The following is a 15,682-nucleotide window of genomic DNA, read 5'->3' as shown; positions in this document are numbered from 1 at the left end:
GGTGTTGATCTAAGCACGTGTGCCCCAACCCTGGTGGCAGTTGCTTTTCAGCAGTAAAATACCTTGTGAAGGCAGAAGTTTGTGCCTGAAAAGCACCTGTGGAGGTACCTCTGGGCAGAGTGGAGGGGAGATGCTCGCAGCTTTGGTGTTTATATGCTCAATGAACTTGCCTGCAAGAGACTTCCTCCTCGGGTTTCCGAATTAAATCGTAGAGGACTTAAAAGTGGAAAACACCTCTTATTTCCTCTGTTGCTTCCAACAACATACCCTGCAGGAGGCATCCTTTTAGCCAAGATTATAGATTGATGGTTGGGTGTGCGAGCTGCAGGCTTTGTCTTGGGCTGAGGCTGATTATTCCCTCCCCATGGCTGAGCAGAGTACATTACAAACAGCTAAACCACATATACAAATTAACACACAGAGGCTGAACCAAGTGGCAGAGCAACAAGCCTGAGCTGTTTACCGATAAGTTAGGAGACCTGCTTAATTCTTGTAGGGCTTAGAGATGTCCTCACTTTATCTCAAGGACTGTGTAATTAGAAAGCCTCCTTAGAATTTTATCTGCGGGACACACTGGATCTAATCCTTTGCTCTGTGTGTTTCTTTTCTTTCCCCAGAACCATGTGAGGGACACTGTTGGGGCATAGGACACGCGTGGGGAACACGAGGTTTGCCTTTCCCAGGATGGATCAGAGGAAGAACTGGCCTCGGGTACCAGACTCCGATGGCTGGTCGGTGACTTTGCTCTGTCTCTTCCTGGCATCGCTCTCCCGAAATGTCTCCAGCAACGCCTTGTTCAGCACTTTCCACTCTGAGAACCGGGACTGGACATTCAACCACCTGACTGTCCACCAAGGCACTGGAGCTGTCTACGTTGGAGCTATCAACAGGGTTTACAAGCTTTCGGGTAACCTGACCATTTTGGTGGCTCATAAAACCGGTCCTGAGGAGGATAATAAATCCTGCTACCCGCCCCTCATCGTCCAGCCATGCAGCGAGATCCTCACCCTCACCAACAACGTCAACAAGCTGCTCATCATCGACTACTCGGAGAACCGGCTGCTGGCGTGCGGCAGCCTGTACCAGGGGGTGTGCAAACTGCTGCGCCTGGACGACCTCTTCATCCTGGTAGAGCCCTCGCACAAAAAGGAGCACTACCTGTCCAGCGTCAACAAGACGGGCACCATGTACGGCGTGATCGTGCGCTCGGAAGGCGAAGATGGGAAGCTCTTCATCGGCACAGCGGTGGATGGCAAGCAGGATTATTTCCCAACCCTCTCGAGCCGCAAACTTCCCCGCGACCCAGAGTCGTCAGCGATGTTGGATTACGAGCTCCACAGTGATTTTGTCTCATCCCTCATCAAAATCCCCTCAGACACCTTAGCACTTGTTTCGCATTTTGACATCTTCTACATCTATGGTTTTGCCAGTGGTAACTTTGTCTATTTTTTGACTGTCCAGCCGGAGACCCCAGAGGGCGTCTCCATCAACTCCGCCAGCGATCTCTTTTACACCTCTCGCATTGTCCGTCTCTGCAAAGATGACCCCAAATTCCACTCCTACGTCTCTCTGCCCTTTGGCTGTGTCAAGGGGGACGTGGAGTACCGCCTCCTGCAAGCCGCCTACCTCTCCAAGCCAGGAGACGTGCTGGCCAGGTCCCTCAACATCACGGCCCAGGAGGATGTCCTCTTTGCCATCTTCTCCAAGGGGCAGAAGCAGTACCACCAGCCACCCGACGACTCCGCGCTCTGCGTCTTCCCCATCCGCACCATCAATGCGCAGATCAAGGACCGGCTGCAGTCCTGCTACCAGGGGGAGGGCAACCTGGAGCTCAACTGGCTGCTGGGGAAAGACGTGCAGTGCACGAAAGCGGTAAGGATGCTCGGGCTGGTTGTCCTAGAGAACTGGGATTGATGCTGGACCCTACGGCACACAACCTTGCGCAGCAGGATGAGTTTTTCTCTGTGTACTTAGTAGTCTTTTTCCCCTTTAATCCATGTTGTTATCAGACAGCTGGTGAAGATAATCAGAGGAAGGGGTGGCAATAAGGCAGGTGAATAATGTGTGCAGCTTGCTGGAAGTATTTGCTGTTCCAGCCTGTGGCTCTCACCCTTCCCCAAGTAAGAGGGTGGCATTGACCAACTAACATTTTAAATACAACTGACAGTTGCGTCTTTTGTATTTTTATTCAGCTGATTTCTTTAATCTGGATTCGCACGCGTGTTGTTCCTGGGCTGACTCGGGGATCCCTGGGGCCTTCTTTTGCCAAGCATATTAAGTTTGGTTGCTGGGAAGAGATAAACGTGGGTTAAATGAAATGCAAGAAGGAAGGTGAAGAGAAGTTTGAGCGCTGGCTTGACGCGGGAGAGTCATCCCATTGCAGCTGCAAATAGATGTGCCTGAGCATTTGGTAGTTAATGCAAGCGGCCACCTGTGTCAGCACCCAGTGCCTGTATTCCTGGTATCATAGAAAGGGAAACCGAGGCACAGAGAGGTGGTTTGTAGGAGAGTGCCCAGTAGAATTAGAAAACAAGTGCAACTATCTATTTGACTGAGGTTCCTCCTACCTAAATGGCATTTTGGAGCAGCTGCAGAGTGCCTTGGCCTCAGGCAGCAAAAGGAACAAGCCATTGCAGAAGGTGGCTGAGTCTGGCAGGTTCCCTGGGCAGGGGACGGTGGTGGCTCACACCCTGATGTCCCCACTGCCGCATCCCCTCCTCATGACCCTGGTGTGTGGGGCTGCCCCGTGCTTTGCGCTTCACTCACAGCTGCCCCAAACCTCGTCTTTCCAGCCAGTCCCCATCGATGACAATTTCTGTGGCCTCGACATCAACCAGCCCCTGGGAGGCTCGACGCCGGTGGACGGGGTGACGCTCTTCACCTCCAGCCGGGACCGCATGACGTCTGTCGCTTCCTACGTCTACAACGGCTACAGCGTGGTGTTCGTGGGGACCAAGACTGGCAAGCTGAAGAAGGTAGGATTTTTTCTGTGGTTTTGGAGAGCCGCGATCCATTTCTCATCTCTCTCAGGAGTCTCTGATGCGAGTCGCTGCTGCTGTGTCTCACGGATATTTCCCAGTGGGGAACTGGGAGCCAGTCAGGAGCAAAAATCACAGCGTCTGGGTCACAGGGAGCCTTGGATATTACATCTTTCCCTGTTGTTTGAGGGTTTTTGCATGTTATCATTCAGCAAACTATGATGTGTGTGTTTATGAGGCTGATGAAGAACTTATCAGGGCAATAACAGACCAGTGTGATCAGAGGCAAGCAAGGAGCTGATTTGCAATTTCTGGGTTTGAATAAACCTCTGTGATCTATATCCAGGGTCTCAGATTTTTCCTCCTTTTTGGCGCACTGATGGAAATCTTGCAGTAGTTTGGAGATGTTTCTCAGCAATCCTGCAACTTGTGTAGAAGGCAGTGAGTTAGAAAGCTCTCAGTGATGGCAGAATTACCCATGATGGCAGGACGTTGGGTCATGGAGGGATAGGAACGGGTTAACTTGGCTGCTTTTGGAAACAGAGCTGCAGGGCAAAGTCCTACTGCTTCTCTCTGCCTCTTGCCTCCTGCTCTTCCCCCTGACAGCTGGATGATTGATCAGTCCTGGAAGATAACATTCCTCACCCTCCCATCACAAATGCTGGGGCGAGTTGCCCAGGGCAAAGAGATGCTCCTGCTGGTTTCCTCTCCCAGCACAGGGGGTTGGGGGATTCCAGTGGGTTTTAGGATTTTGAAGTCAAACTGGGGTTTATTTTTGTGTGTTCCCCCCCGCAACTCTGTATCTTCTGACCCACCCTTCAGTAAGTAGCCATTCCGTGGTCCTCACTAGTCCTCTCTCAGGAATTTCATATTTAAATCGAGTGTGGAAATGGCCTTGGGGTGTGTAAGTGGAGGGGGAACCCCCCTGCTGTTGATCTTTAGAGCTGGAGCTGCAGCTGAAGCTCATCAGAGTCTGATCCAGCTCCAACAAAACCACCCTTGGAGATCTACCCTGGAAAGCTGGGACCCTTCAAATTAACCTGGAATAAAAATGATAGCATCAGGTGAACCTGCTAAATGCTTCTTCATACCAGGGAAAGGGTTAACAAATGTAATCAACAGCAGGCTGCTAATTTTTTGTGTCCTTAAGCAGCAGGGAGTTTCTTCCTCTCCTATCCAGGAAAATACAAGGACAGGCAGATACTACACTTGAATGTCTGCATCACTTTAATTACATCAGTTCATTAATATTCATTCGGCACTTTACAAGTGCTGAGTAGTAGTAAATTAGGTGCCTCCCTGGTGCCTCCGGAGTGTCAGTGGGGCGACTGGGAACACGGGGGGCAGTGGGTTTGTCAGCAGAGCCCCCTGCTCCCTGCCCACCCGCCCGCGCTGGGGTTTTTTCTGGTTAAATGGATGGCAAAGTCACCCTCAGCATATTGCAAATGCCACCAAGTGACACGCCAGCCATGCAGGCGGGGCCTGGCTGTTTGCAGTGGTTTGGAGGGGCCGGGGAGGTGCCTCGTTTAGAGGCAGTTAAAGCCAACAGCTTGTGCCTGCACACTAGATATTTATTGTCGCATCCCATGAATTATGTAGGATTACAGAAGAAGCAGTCTCTCGAGCACAGTTGAATTCCTTGCGCTCGCCTACGTTGCACACCCACCTTTTTGATGCCAAGTGGATCTGTTCACACCCGTCCGCTTCGCTCCGTCCAAAAGGTGGGATGGGGGTGATGGGGAAGAAGGGCTGCGAGAATCCTTCACGTTTCACCTGCGTTTGAGCCAGTGGTAACTAGGCAATGAGAAAATGGCTTCATTGCTCCAGCAAATCCGTTCCAGGCGTTCACTACATTCAGCCTTTTGTGGCATGTGCCACGCACCCTGATTTAACACATAGCAGTGTTGTCTGCAGCTCATGGCACCCGTGCCTCCTGTTATCATTACCTGGAGCTATCGCTGTCGCATCTTCCTCTGCACAGGGCTGGGAATGATGTTGTTCTCCATCTTGTGGGTCTGTCCACAATTTTAGCAAGTCTTTTCTCATTTGGCATGTAGGATCATCTTTTCCATGGCCTAAGGGAAGCTGTGTGGAGCGTAGGGAGCAGCGTTGCGTTGGGCGGCGGGACTCGTTGCAGACCCGGTGGCAGGTTAACAGGTTGTCTCCAGTTTGTTGTGCGTGTTCCAAGACCAGACACATCTCACAGTCAGCGAGTGCTCGGGATGCTCAGGACTGTTTCCATATCCCCTTTTCTCCATATGTGAAATGAGGACGATTGAAAACATACACACCTCTGTAAGTGCCAGAGATTTACAGATAGACGCCTTGTCTCCTCCAACTCACCACCTTGCATATCTACCTACACAATTAATCTCTGGAACTCCTTCTCCCACAGATGCTGATTGATTTTGGAAACAAGCTGGTGGCTCGGTCTGGGGTTTCAAATGAGGCACTTTTGCATAGCTGGAGGAAAGAAGTCAGGGAGCCAGCTCCGAAATCTTTCAAATTTGTCTGTGCTTCCCCAGTGAGGATTCATTACTGAAAATGCTGCGTTATCTCACTGATGTCCTTCTTCCCATTAACTTCTCACTGAACTGCCTCACGTATCGTTCCCTTAGAGAGCGGCTGCTGCTGCTTCAGCCTCTCTCCTCCAAAGGAGACGAATGTGAAGGTCCCCAAGCCCTTACCTGCACTTTTCTGGTACAGCCCCATGTTTTCTAGCTCTACCTTCATCTCTGGGTACATTTGAAGTCTCTTTTTACTCCTTTGAGCAGCCAGCACTGACTTGTGGAGGCAGGAGAGACGCGGGGCAGGGACCTGCAGTGTGTTGGGTGCAGATGCTGCATCCCGCGATGCTCCCCGCTGTCCCGCAGCTTTTGAGAACTGCTGTTCCTCAGCAGTTTGATCTAAGTGCGTGAAAAACAAATGTGCTGATGATGCCGCAACCTTTCAGATAAAGCGCCGGCACGTGGGATGCAGTCTGTCCCTGCGGTGTGGTGCTCCGACGCTCCTTCCAAAGTGTCCCAGCTTTGTAGTTGGGGGAGTAAAGGGAATGGTGTTAGAGATATAATCATTCGGAATTGCGAGTTAGTGTAATAAACCAGTTTTCATCGTGCAAAGTTAGAAGAGATGTGAATGCAACACTTAACAGCAACTAAGTGCTGGGGGGAGAAGTGTCGGCTTGCTTGTTCTGTTTATGGGCTTCATACAATTCCATCAATATTGATGTGTGATGCCTTTGATTTTGACACTAATCATTGCTATGAATTAAATTTGCAGCCATATAATTAGGACTGCTATTAATAGGGCCTCAAGCTAAGCACTGCTGTGCTAGTTGTCTTTTTCCTGATGGAAAACGGCATCCACGGAACTCGGCTAATGTGATTTGCCTGGTAGATGCTGAGACTGATGTGAAAATTATACTTTCTATATTTAGAGGGGCTCCTCTGACAGGCAGATGCACGGGAAGGGTCTGACTCAGAGGTTTCCCAAGAGCTGCACTGGAGTTGCCCTTAAACTTCATAGTAGTTTCCTGCTCTTAAAACCTGTCGATTGAGAGGGAGAGAGGAGGATTGCAGGAAGAACAAGCCTCATGGTTTGAAGGGCTGCTATTGCAAGCCTTGTTTCCATCTCAGCTCCCGTTTCTTGTGTAAACCTTGCCATTTATTTCTCCCGGTGCTGTTTTGAGTCTCTGCGTCCCTGTGCACGCCCGGTTTAATCTCGTCAGGCTGAGCGCAGTGGCTGGGATAGCAGCCCGGCTCACCACTAAAAATCAATCTTGTATTTCATCCCAAGAGGTGTGTTTCTTATTAGACCTAATAAATCAGCGAAGTGCCCTTCATTCAGCTTGTCAATGGAGGACATTGTTTGTGATCAAGAATAAATAAATGTCTCTTCTGTGTCTGACACTGCACAGTCTGTGTGTTATTTTAGCATGATGTTGTTTATCCTTGCTGTAGGAAAACCACGTTTTCTGCAGTGGGAGCCTGCAGGCTGACTGTCCCTACCCTCGTGTGAGCTGGATACACTCCTGGATGTGCACGTGGGATGGCAAACCAGCCATGGTGATGTTGTGGCTGGTTTTCCCCCATCACTGGGTTGTTCCAGTGGTGCTAAGGCTTTGATTTCCATGCCCGAGGATGCTCGGAGCTGTGGGACATGCCTCTGGCTGTGCTAGATCCATCCAGGCTGGGTCCAAAGGGGTTGCTTCTACAAAGCAAACGGAACATGCTCTTGCACTATCTGTCTTCAGTGTAAACCTCGGTGCCGCGGGCGAGAACCCAGGTTTGGTTATTTCACACGGTGCAGGTGAAGGATGGCGTGCGCATCTCCATTCGCACCCCGTCCTCCCGGATAAATGGGCGTCAGACGTCGTTCCGAGCTCCCGTAACGATGTTCTGAGCTCCTTTAACCTGCTGTCTTGATGGCTGAATCGATCCTGGCGCACAAGGTCACCCGCCAAGAGCTGCTGGGGATGCGTCTGGAGGAGAAGCGCTATAGAAAAATACACAGCGCTGTGCCTGTGATTGCAAACGCGTTCCTGTTCTCCTATTGAATGCCCGAATGTGGGGTGCGTCATGTCTGTCCTTGCTTTCAACGAAGGCAAACCTCCATTTTTGCAAAGGACAGCGATAACCGATGGGATGACGCACTCAGGGGGGGAAAGGCGAACTTTAAGTGTGTTGTTACATCTTGGCGCGCGATAGTTTTATCCAGCTTGGCTGACTTAATTTGTTCCATTAGCGGGAATCAAATAGATGTTTCGCAATGAAATATACGTCCGAACCTGTCCTTATCTGACTTCGTTCTATGGATGATTAGCTCATCCTTTTAATTTATCCTTAATTATCGCCCCCGCACGCATTCCGTAGCACTTCAGGAAAAAAGGCGGTTGCATCAGTGTGTAGAGGAGCCAAGAGAAGATCAGGCTGTTATTGAACAGATGAAAACCATCCCCATGCAGACGCCTTCCAAAGGAGGTATCTATAGCTTTAGCTATAGGTTGTAAGGTTGGGTCCTTTGCTGACTCAGCGATCAACCCGTCACCCTTGGGTGATGTCCCAGCAGAGTTGTGACACTCTTGGTTGACTGAAGGTGGTGTTTAATTGAAGGGTCTGAGGGGTGACTCTCTGTTTCTTGCTCTAGGATGTGAAATTAAGGGGCTTTTTATTTGGTGCTGCATTGCTGGTGATTGGTGTGGTTGACGAAGCTGAGGTTTTCCTCCCTAAACAAGGAGTTTTGGAGCCTCAGACAGTGATTCCTCGTCACTGCCACCTGTGTAGAAATGATGCTCTCAAACCGTGACCCCAGAAATGTCCCCAAAATGCCCAATGGACCCTTATGTGTGTTCCTGCTCGTAGGCAGAAGCTGGAGTCATACTTACTAATTGGAATTTGTGCAGTTCAGGAATGTCTCTGCCACCTCTTAAAGGCGTAAAATTGGCCTCCTCTTCCAACATCACTTCTCTGGTTCTGTTATCTGTTGCCTGGCAGAGAAAGTAGAGAAGAAAGAAGAGAAATTGGGCTGTATTTTTATAGCTGCTGGCGAGCTGAGGGGCAGGTGTTGAGGAAATGCTATGTGAAATGGAGCCAGGTGGGCTCGGAGTCTGCTTTTAATCTGTTTCTTGGCTCACGAGGTGGTGATAACTCTGCCTCTTACTCAGGTTCAGGCACCTTGGAAAGGAAAAAAATCAGCTTGACGTTTTCGAGTGCAACAATTAGATTTGATGGGTTTCCGAACGAAGCGGAGCCAGGGACGGCTGCGAGCGGCCGGACAGCCTGATGCATGGGGAGCATCCTGATGCATGGGGAGCATCCTGATGCATGGGGAGCATCCTGCCCGGGGGGTTTGGTATGGAATCGGTCCTGGTGCCTCCCGCACTGCATTAAAGCAGAAACACGTCTCATGTGTCGCTTTTCTCAGTGTTCCTGGGTTTTTGTACAGGTGGGAATGGAGCTCGGAGCCGCACGCGGGGAGTTCTGAGGTGCATCAGTCCGTGTACTTTGGGACTAGTTACCAAGGTAACTCTTGGCAATTGGCTTGGTTTTCCCCCTTGTGCCCATATGTTTTTTTTGGCTTTAACATATTTAGAGGATAATTAATCCTCGCACCTTTTAGAAGAAAGAGGTATTATCTCTTTTATGAGGATGAAGCGAGGCAGAAGTTATTCCTCCTCCGTTTCGTGATAGATGTAGCAGAGCTACATTCTCATTTAGCTCAGTAATGCGTTTCTTCTTGAAGTCATCTTGGTGAAAAGTCTCAGGAAATACCAAACTATCCTGTGAATCCATGTTAGTTTTTCTGACCGTCCCCTGTTTTCCTTTGAGTGTAAATCTGAAGAAGCTGCTGCGTTCTGGATGTTGTTGGTTTTTTGGGGGCAGGGCAGTGTTAGACTCCTGCCTTTCTATTTATAAGTCAAGAGGTTCATGCTTGCTTTACTATATATATATTTTTCTGCAGGCTTTTAAAATCCTCAGAGGTCAAAATAACATGGGTTTTGGTCCATTTGTTAGATCTTGAATCCCCGGGTGGCAAGAAATACTGTGAGAAGACCATGTTATGTTGCTTCTATAAATGCTTTCCTGAGGAAAGAAACCAAAAACAAACCCACAAATGTGATGGGAGAGATGGGGGAATCCTCGGGAAGAATCCTACGCGCTGGCACAGCCCCCGAGCTGCTGCTGCTGCTACAGAAAGGTTGGGATTTAGGGAAAATCGGGCAGCGAAATGCCACGCAACAGCAGAACCACCGTGGCTTGTGATGGGACGTACCATTGGGCTTTACCTTGTGCGTCCGACCGATGCTGCCTTTAATATTTCCTCCATCTCACAATCAAGTTTACTACCCATTGTTGTTACGGTTGCTATTTGCCGCCGGCCAGGGCAACGGCGGCATTCACGAGGCCGTAAAATACCGCATGGGCTGCGGAGGCAAATCCATCACTTGAACGTCTCCCTGATATTTATGGCTGTGCCAGCCGGGCGTGGATTGGATGCAGCCGGTCTCTATATTAGCATTAGTCCATTATGCCTGTTATGATGCATGGTCTCGCCACCTCCCCCTGCCTTTTATTACCCTCTTTTCATTTCTGCGGAGATGCATGGGCAGGCAGATGGTCTTTGGGGAGCTCTTTGCAGGCAGCCCAGCCTGAGCAATAAAGGAGGCAGAGAAGCCCCTGCCCGGCATAGGGAGCCGGGGAATGCAGATCCCAGGGGGTGTATGCACTGGAGACATTCCCTGCGGTCTTTGCTGAGGCTTTCCTGGCTGTGACCTGGACAAAATCAACAAAACACAAAGTCTAAATGTCACCACTGCCTGTTTGCGGCGATGGGAGCGACTCCCAGCCGCTCCCCGGCGTGCACGCTGTCCAGGGGTCTGATGCGTTCAGTCTGTCCGTGCGTTTAGGTTTTGATCGTGGGAGGTTTTTCTTTGCTGTGGACTGTAAACTGGAAGTTTATGGTCGTTTATTAGGCGCGTCTCAAAGAAATCTGGGGTGATGCTGATCAAGCAGGGACAGAGTCACATGCAGTGATTGGGAGAGAGCAATAGGGCGGTTTGGCAAGAGGAAGGGTGCTGGATTCTTCTGCTCACGTTCACCACTAGTTTTATTGAGCTGACATCAAATATGTTACTCAAGCTTGCAATTTTCTGCTCTCTAACTGGAATTTGCACATAGCGATTTACACCCCTGTATCTCTTGCACCGCTGAGCCCAGAGCAGCTGCCACCAGCACCTCCAGTCCATACTGGGCAGCCCGTTGGGACCAGGGCAGGGCGGTGGAGGAATAATTGGTTGAGTGAGGGTTTAAGATGCCTCTAACACGTGTGCAAACAAGAGAGCATGAGCAGGATTGGAATAATTAGTAAGTGGCTCTGGCAGCATTTGTCCCGTCATCCCCCATGCTCCTCAGCTGGGGACCCTGTCACCTTTCCTGGTTGTTCCTTCTCGCTTGGTTACAAGTCTTTGCATCAAACAGATACATGTAGATGAAAGTGATGTGCATTTAAAATGAATGTACACATCATAGAGCCGAGCTATTATACAGTGTGGGATTTTTATTTTATTTTTTTTTTCTTCCTGTGGTAAGGTGGTAAATTATTTATTGTGTGCTGGGCTTTAATCTCATAAACCTGCCTGCGGGCCCTGAGCAAACCAGCCCGAGCATCCCGCGAAGCGCACGAGTCAGGCAGCACAAAGCCCGCTGTGACTGTAGGTGGTAATTGTTCATCCCCCTCCCCTCATCAGCTCATTAAAAGCCGTGGGCCCTGTTAAGTTGGTCACCACCACCAACTTAGAGAGCGATTTGCATTTGCTGCTTGGAGAGGACGCCAATCCCGAGATTCCCCCGTTAGCGGGAAAGAACAAAAGTCAGTCCCTTGAGCTGCTCAAAGTAAAAAGAAAAAAGGGTGAGGAAGAGACACGGGGGTAAAACAAGGTCTTTCAAATAAACATGGCTGTGCCTCCAGCTGGGAGCACTTACCTTGCGAGCAACCGGGAGCGTTGGCAGCCTCCAACCTCTCAGCTCTGAGTTAACATTTGGCTGACTAATGCGATGTTTGCTTTTGCTAGTCATCCTGCAGCCAGTGGCTTATTAGTGGGAAAACAGAGCATCCTTTTGCCTGCTTTCAGTTTGGAGTTGCTTTGATGGGGTTTTTTTTAACATATCTTTTTTGCCTGATGCTCTGAAAGCTTCGAGAGACGTTGTGCTGCAAATGCAAGTCAGCTCGCACAAGTGCAGGGGCTGTCCTGGCCTTATACGTTCAAATTAGTAAATGATGGAGTTGGAGTAAAACCAGACTCTCCTCTTCCCACCTTCTCCTTCCTTTTGACACTCAGACCAGTGTTACCTCTTGAGTATATATGGGCTAAATCATTCTGCAGAGCTTTGGAGCCAAAGGACAAGCCTCTCTGCTTTTCTTTCAATGCATTTTTTGTGCGCAGCCTTTCACATTGGGAGCTTGGTCTTATCATTGAGAAATAAAGAATTGGAATAATCTACAAGGTATAGATTGAGGGACAGGTGGACTGGAAGAGAGAACGAGAAGTTTGCAAGATGAGGCTTTCCCACCAGGAAAGGGGATAACATCACTTTTCCTCTTTCCGGGGAGTTTGTCTCAGAATGACTTTGTAATCCAAAGCGCAAAGAAAGCGATATAAACGCTGAGCTTCACTGCTAGTAATCAACATGTTTAAATGTCGTACAGTTCAGAACAAAACCCCTTCCGTTCATAGGGCACGGCTAATATTTGGTTTTTACAAGGCTTTAATGCCAAGGTGCAGACATGGGGGTAATGGCAAGACCGTCTCCGTGCTGCGGTTTTCCCAGCACCACCCCAGTGTTTCACTCCTGATTCTGTTCCCGATTCTGTTCCTCTGAGGAGCTGTTGGAGAGTTTCTTGCCGGGTGTTTTTCTCTCGGAGATGTGTCCTGCAGCTTGCACTTGTTAATTAAAAGCTAAAGCAGAAATCTCCCTGGCGTGCTTCAGCCCGGCTGCCACAGGGGCTGACCCTGTGTTTCCAGCACTTTTCCCACTGAACTAGTAGGATGTTTAATCAAGGTACAACAGGCACGGTCTCCTGTTTCCCTAAGGCTTGTTAACTCAGCACATGGGATGCTGCCGGGTGGGGAAGGGACTGAGGGTCCTGAGCGCCTTTTCTCGCTCCGGGAAGCTGTTTAGAAGCTCGGCTTAGCAGCTCTAGACTCCAAAGACTTGACTCTAGACTTATTTTCAGTCTGGACTGGATTTACCCCTCCTTGCAAGAGGGGAACACTGACCTTTGGAAAAGCTGTGAGGCTTAAATGACTACAGCATGCTCAGAGGGGAAGGTATCCACGTAACTAATAAAAGCAAAGTGTTCAATATGGGTAGCTGAGAGAGCAATCAGATCCTCTGTGTGCAGGGGGAAATGGGGTTTGACTGGGGTTGGGCTGGTACCGGCAGCTTCGGAGTCCGGATTGCCATGGAAATGCAGCAGGAACGGCTGCAGGAACTGTGTGTAGATACAGGGCAAACAGGACAAAATGCCAGTTATGGGGGGCGAGAACAGCCGCTCGGTATCTGCTGGCGAAAACAAACAAGCTTCATGTTTTTTAAGTGTGCTGCAGCGAGACGGGGGTTGTTAAGAAACCCGCGATCAGAGGCACCAGGCAGCCCCGGTTCAGCAGGATCAATGTGTTATTCCTAGAGGAGCATTAAAGAACAGCCAATGCCTTCTGGAAAATGTTGATAAAGCTCTCTTTTTAGAATCATTTCTGCTTCTCTAGCACAAATGTACTATTTCTTGTTTGTATGTGTTGCTTTTCTTCATTCGCTCTTTTATTATTAGGGACATTTACATGAAAACGGCCTTTTTTTTCCGCTCTCGCAGCACATTCCTCAATTGCAGCTGTGCTTCCTCAGCCGGAGATCTCTGCCTCTCCTTGCAATGGGGCTGCCCCATTGCACCCACGCTGGCTCAGGGACACACAGATGATGGTGATTTATCCCCAGGTGAGGCAGCTCCTGCATCCCCCCGCTCCAGAGAGGGACGTTCAGCTCATCCCTTGCTCTCCGCTCTCTTTAAGCCATCTTGTAAGTCAGTTGGGATGCTCAGCGCATTCGATTTCGTCCTCTGCATGGCTGTTGTTTGTACTTTTTCAACAGAAAGAGGCCAGCATAGGATCCTTGAGCCGGAGAGGAATCCTCTCAGGGTTTCCCAAAGTGGCTCTGGCTGCAGAGCTTTAGGCAGCAGGAGAAGCGGTTTTGAAAAGCAGAGCTAATGGAGATGTCTGGCAGAAAGTGAGTCTATGTGATAATGTAGATTAAAGGGAAGAAAAAAAAGGCAGTGTTGCAGTGTTTAGGACATAAATAATGTGGGATGATATATTTATTCAGTCCAGACCCTGCTTGCAAAGAGGCGGCGTGAGCCCAACTCCCCCCCTTTCTCAGGCACCTGGAGAGGGCCCTGAAGGACCTTTTGCTTTCTCCGGGTGCCTCGCTCAGCTCTGCACATGGAAAATGTAAACTCCACATGTGTCAAAGCACATCTTTAATTTCCTCTCGCTCTGTTTCTGCTGGAGCTTTGGCATTTTTAGGTGTGTTTTTTGCGGGCATCTTAATAAGCTTGGGATAACCCAAAGCGAGGAGGAGCGCGGGGGCTGCTGTGCATCCTTCATCCCATGAGCCCCTGTCAAGCCCAGCACCCCCGTGCTTGGCAGGAGCTCTGCGGCTGCTGATTCATGGAAGCAAATGGATGGAGAGGTGAAATTCCTCCCCTCTCTGCTTCTCTCACCCCTGACCCTGCTACATTTCTTCCTCCTGACCCCTGAATTTCAAAACTGACCTTTTATATCGGGGGGGAGGGAGGGCAGGCAAAGGGCAAGCTGAGTTTAGCTGTATTTGGGAGATGGGGGAGGTAAAACTGAAGCTGAGCGATGGCTGGAGGCGTAAGGATGCTGTGGGGTGCTGAGTGCGGGGTGGCGGGGCCGGGAGCGGGTGCTGCTGCTCCATCACATAGCATCTGTCTTGAATACTTGCTGGTGCATCCAGTTTCCTGCAGTGCAAGCAAACAGCTGAGCTCTTGTCTTTCATCCTGTGCTTCTCCTACCACCCTGGCAAGGGGTCCAGCTCTGCAGGGAAGTGGCAAAACCGCCCCGGGCTGCTGTTGGTGTGGGGCGATAGCTCTGATAGCACAAGGCAGGGGGTGCTGTTTGTGATGCTCGTATTCGATTTTTAATGTGCAGGTTGGTGGCAGCTCCTGTTCTGTGTCTTCTCAAGCAACAAGTGGTGGGGATGAGGGATGTGGCTCAGCCTCGATGGGCTTATGGCATTTCTGCGTTAAACCCAGACAAATGCGATGGGCTTGATACAACCATCCCACCAGATCTTGCTTCTGCTCGGCGGGTTCTTCTCACCCCTTCAGAACAGCAAAAGCAAAACGTGCGTTTTCACCTGCACTGAAATGGCAGAGGACCCGGTTTCTGTCCCGGATGAAGGAAGCACATTTCACAAATACAACTCGATTGTCCTCCTGGGATCTTCACCTACACCCTTTGGCCTGGGGCTCCAGCGCAGCCCTTGGCCTCCAGCCTGCGCTATGGGATGAGCTGCTCCCCTCTGCCCCACTGCTGGGGGGATTGAAGGGAAAAAAAAGAGAGAGAAAAGCCCTGCTGTCTTGTGCAGAGGGAAACTGGTGCTGCAAAGTGGCCCAATCTGTCTCTGTCCCACCCCCAGCGCATTGTTTTCTCTCCCGGACCCCTGGGAAGGTCCCTGTCGATAAGGTGCTGCATCTTGTCGGAGCAGAGATGAGTTCCTCCGGAATGGATGTGGAGGCTGGGAACGCTCAATATCCTCCCTGACAGGTAGAGTCTCATTTAATAGGATCCTGCCATATTCATTACCCCGGCAGAGCGGCTGTCGGCCAGGAGCGCAGGTGCAGTGCGCGGCCCCCCCGGCCCCCCGCTGCCCCCGCCTGCACAAAGGCTCTGTGTGAATAAGTATGCAGTAAATGTCTCGCTCTTGCAGATTTATTCCTTCATTAGGTATTTAAATACATTCTGCTGTATAGGATGCTTCTGTGAGGCTGCTGCCTTTTTCTCTCCGTGGAATAAATGTGGTGGCTGCGAAACGGCTCTGCCGGCCATCCCGCCCCAGCACTGAGCCACGGGGGGTTTTGGAGGAGGGTGATGATGGGCCCCTGGGGAGGGAGTGGGGGTTTGTGTGATG

The 15,682-nt window shown here is 50.2% G+C and overlaps 1 protein-coding gene across 1 annotated transcript in view; it reads left to right on the top strand.

Moving 5' to 3' along the window:
- Positions 1 to 684: 684 nt before the first annotated feature.
- PLXNA2 (plexin A2) overlaps positions 685 to 15,682 on the top strand; it is a gene marked incomplete at both ends in the record, with an annotated part of 134,786 nt that continues 119,788 nt past the window's right edge. The window contains 2 exons of the mRNA XM_080358362.1: positions 685 to 1,872; positions 2,793 to 2,975. Coding sequence (XP_080214488.1) covers positions 685 to 1,872; positions 2,793 to 2,975 — 1,371 coding nt within the window. The remainder of the gene's footprint in view (positions 1,873 to 2,792; positions 2,976 to 15,682) is intronic.

The sequence above is a fragment of the Nesoenas mayeri genome (genome assembly GCF_963082525.1).
Source record: "Nesoenas mayeri genome assembly, chromosome: 23".
In the NCBI taxonomy this organism is placed as follows: Eukaryota; Metazoa; Chordata; class Aves; order Columbiformes; family Columbidae; genus Nesoenas; species Nesoenas mayeri.
Note: the sequence above shows the minus strand (reverse complement) of the source record. Positions and strands in the feature narration are given on the sequence as shown.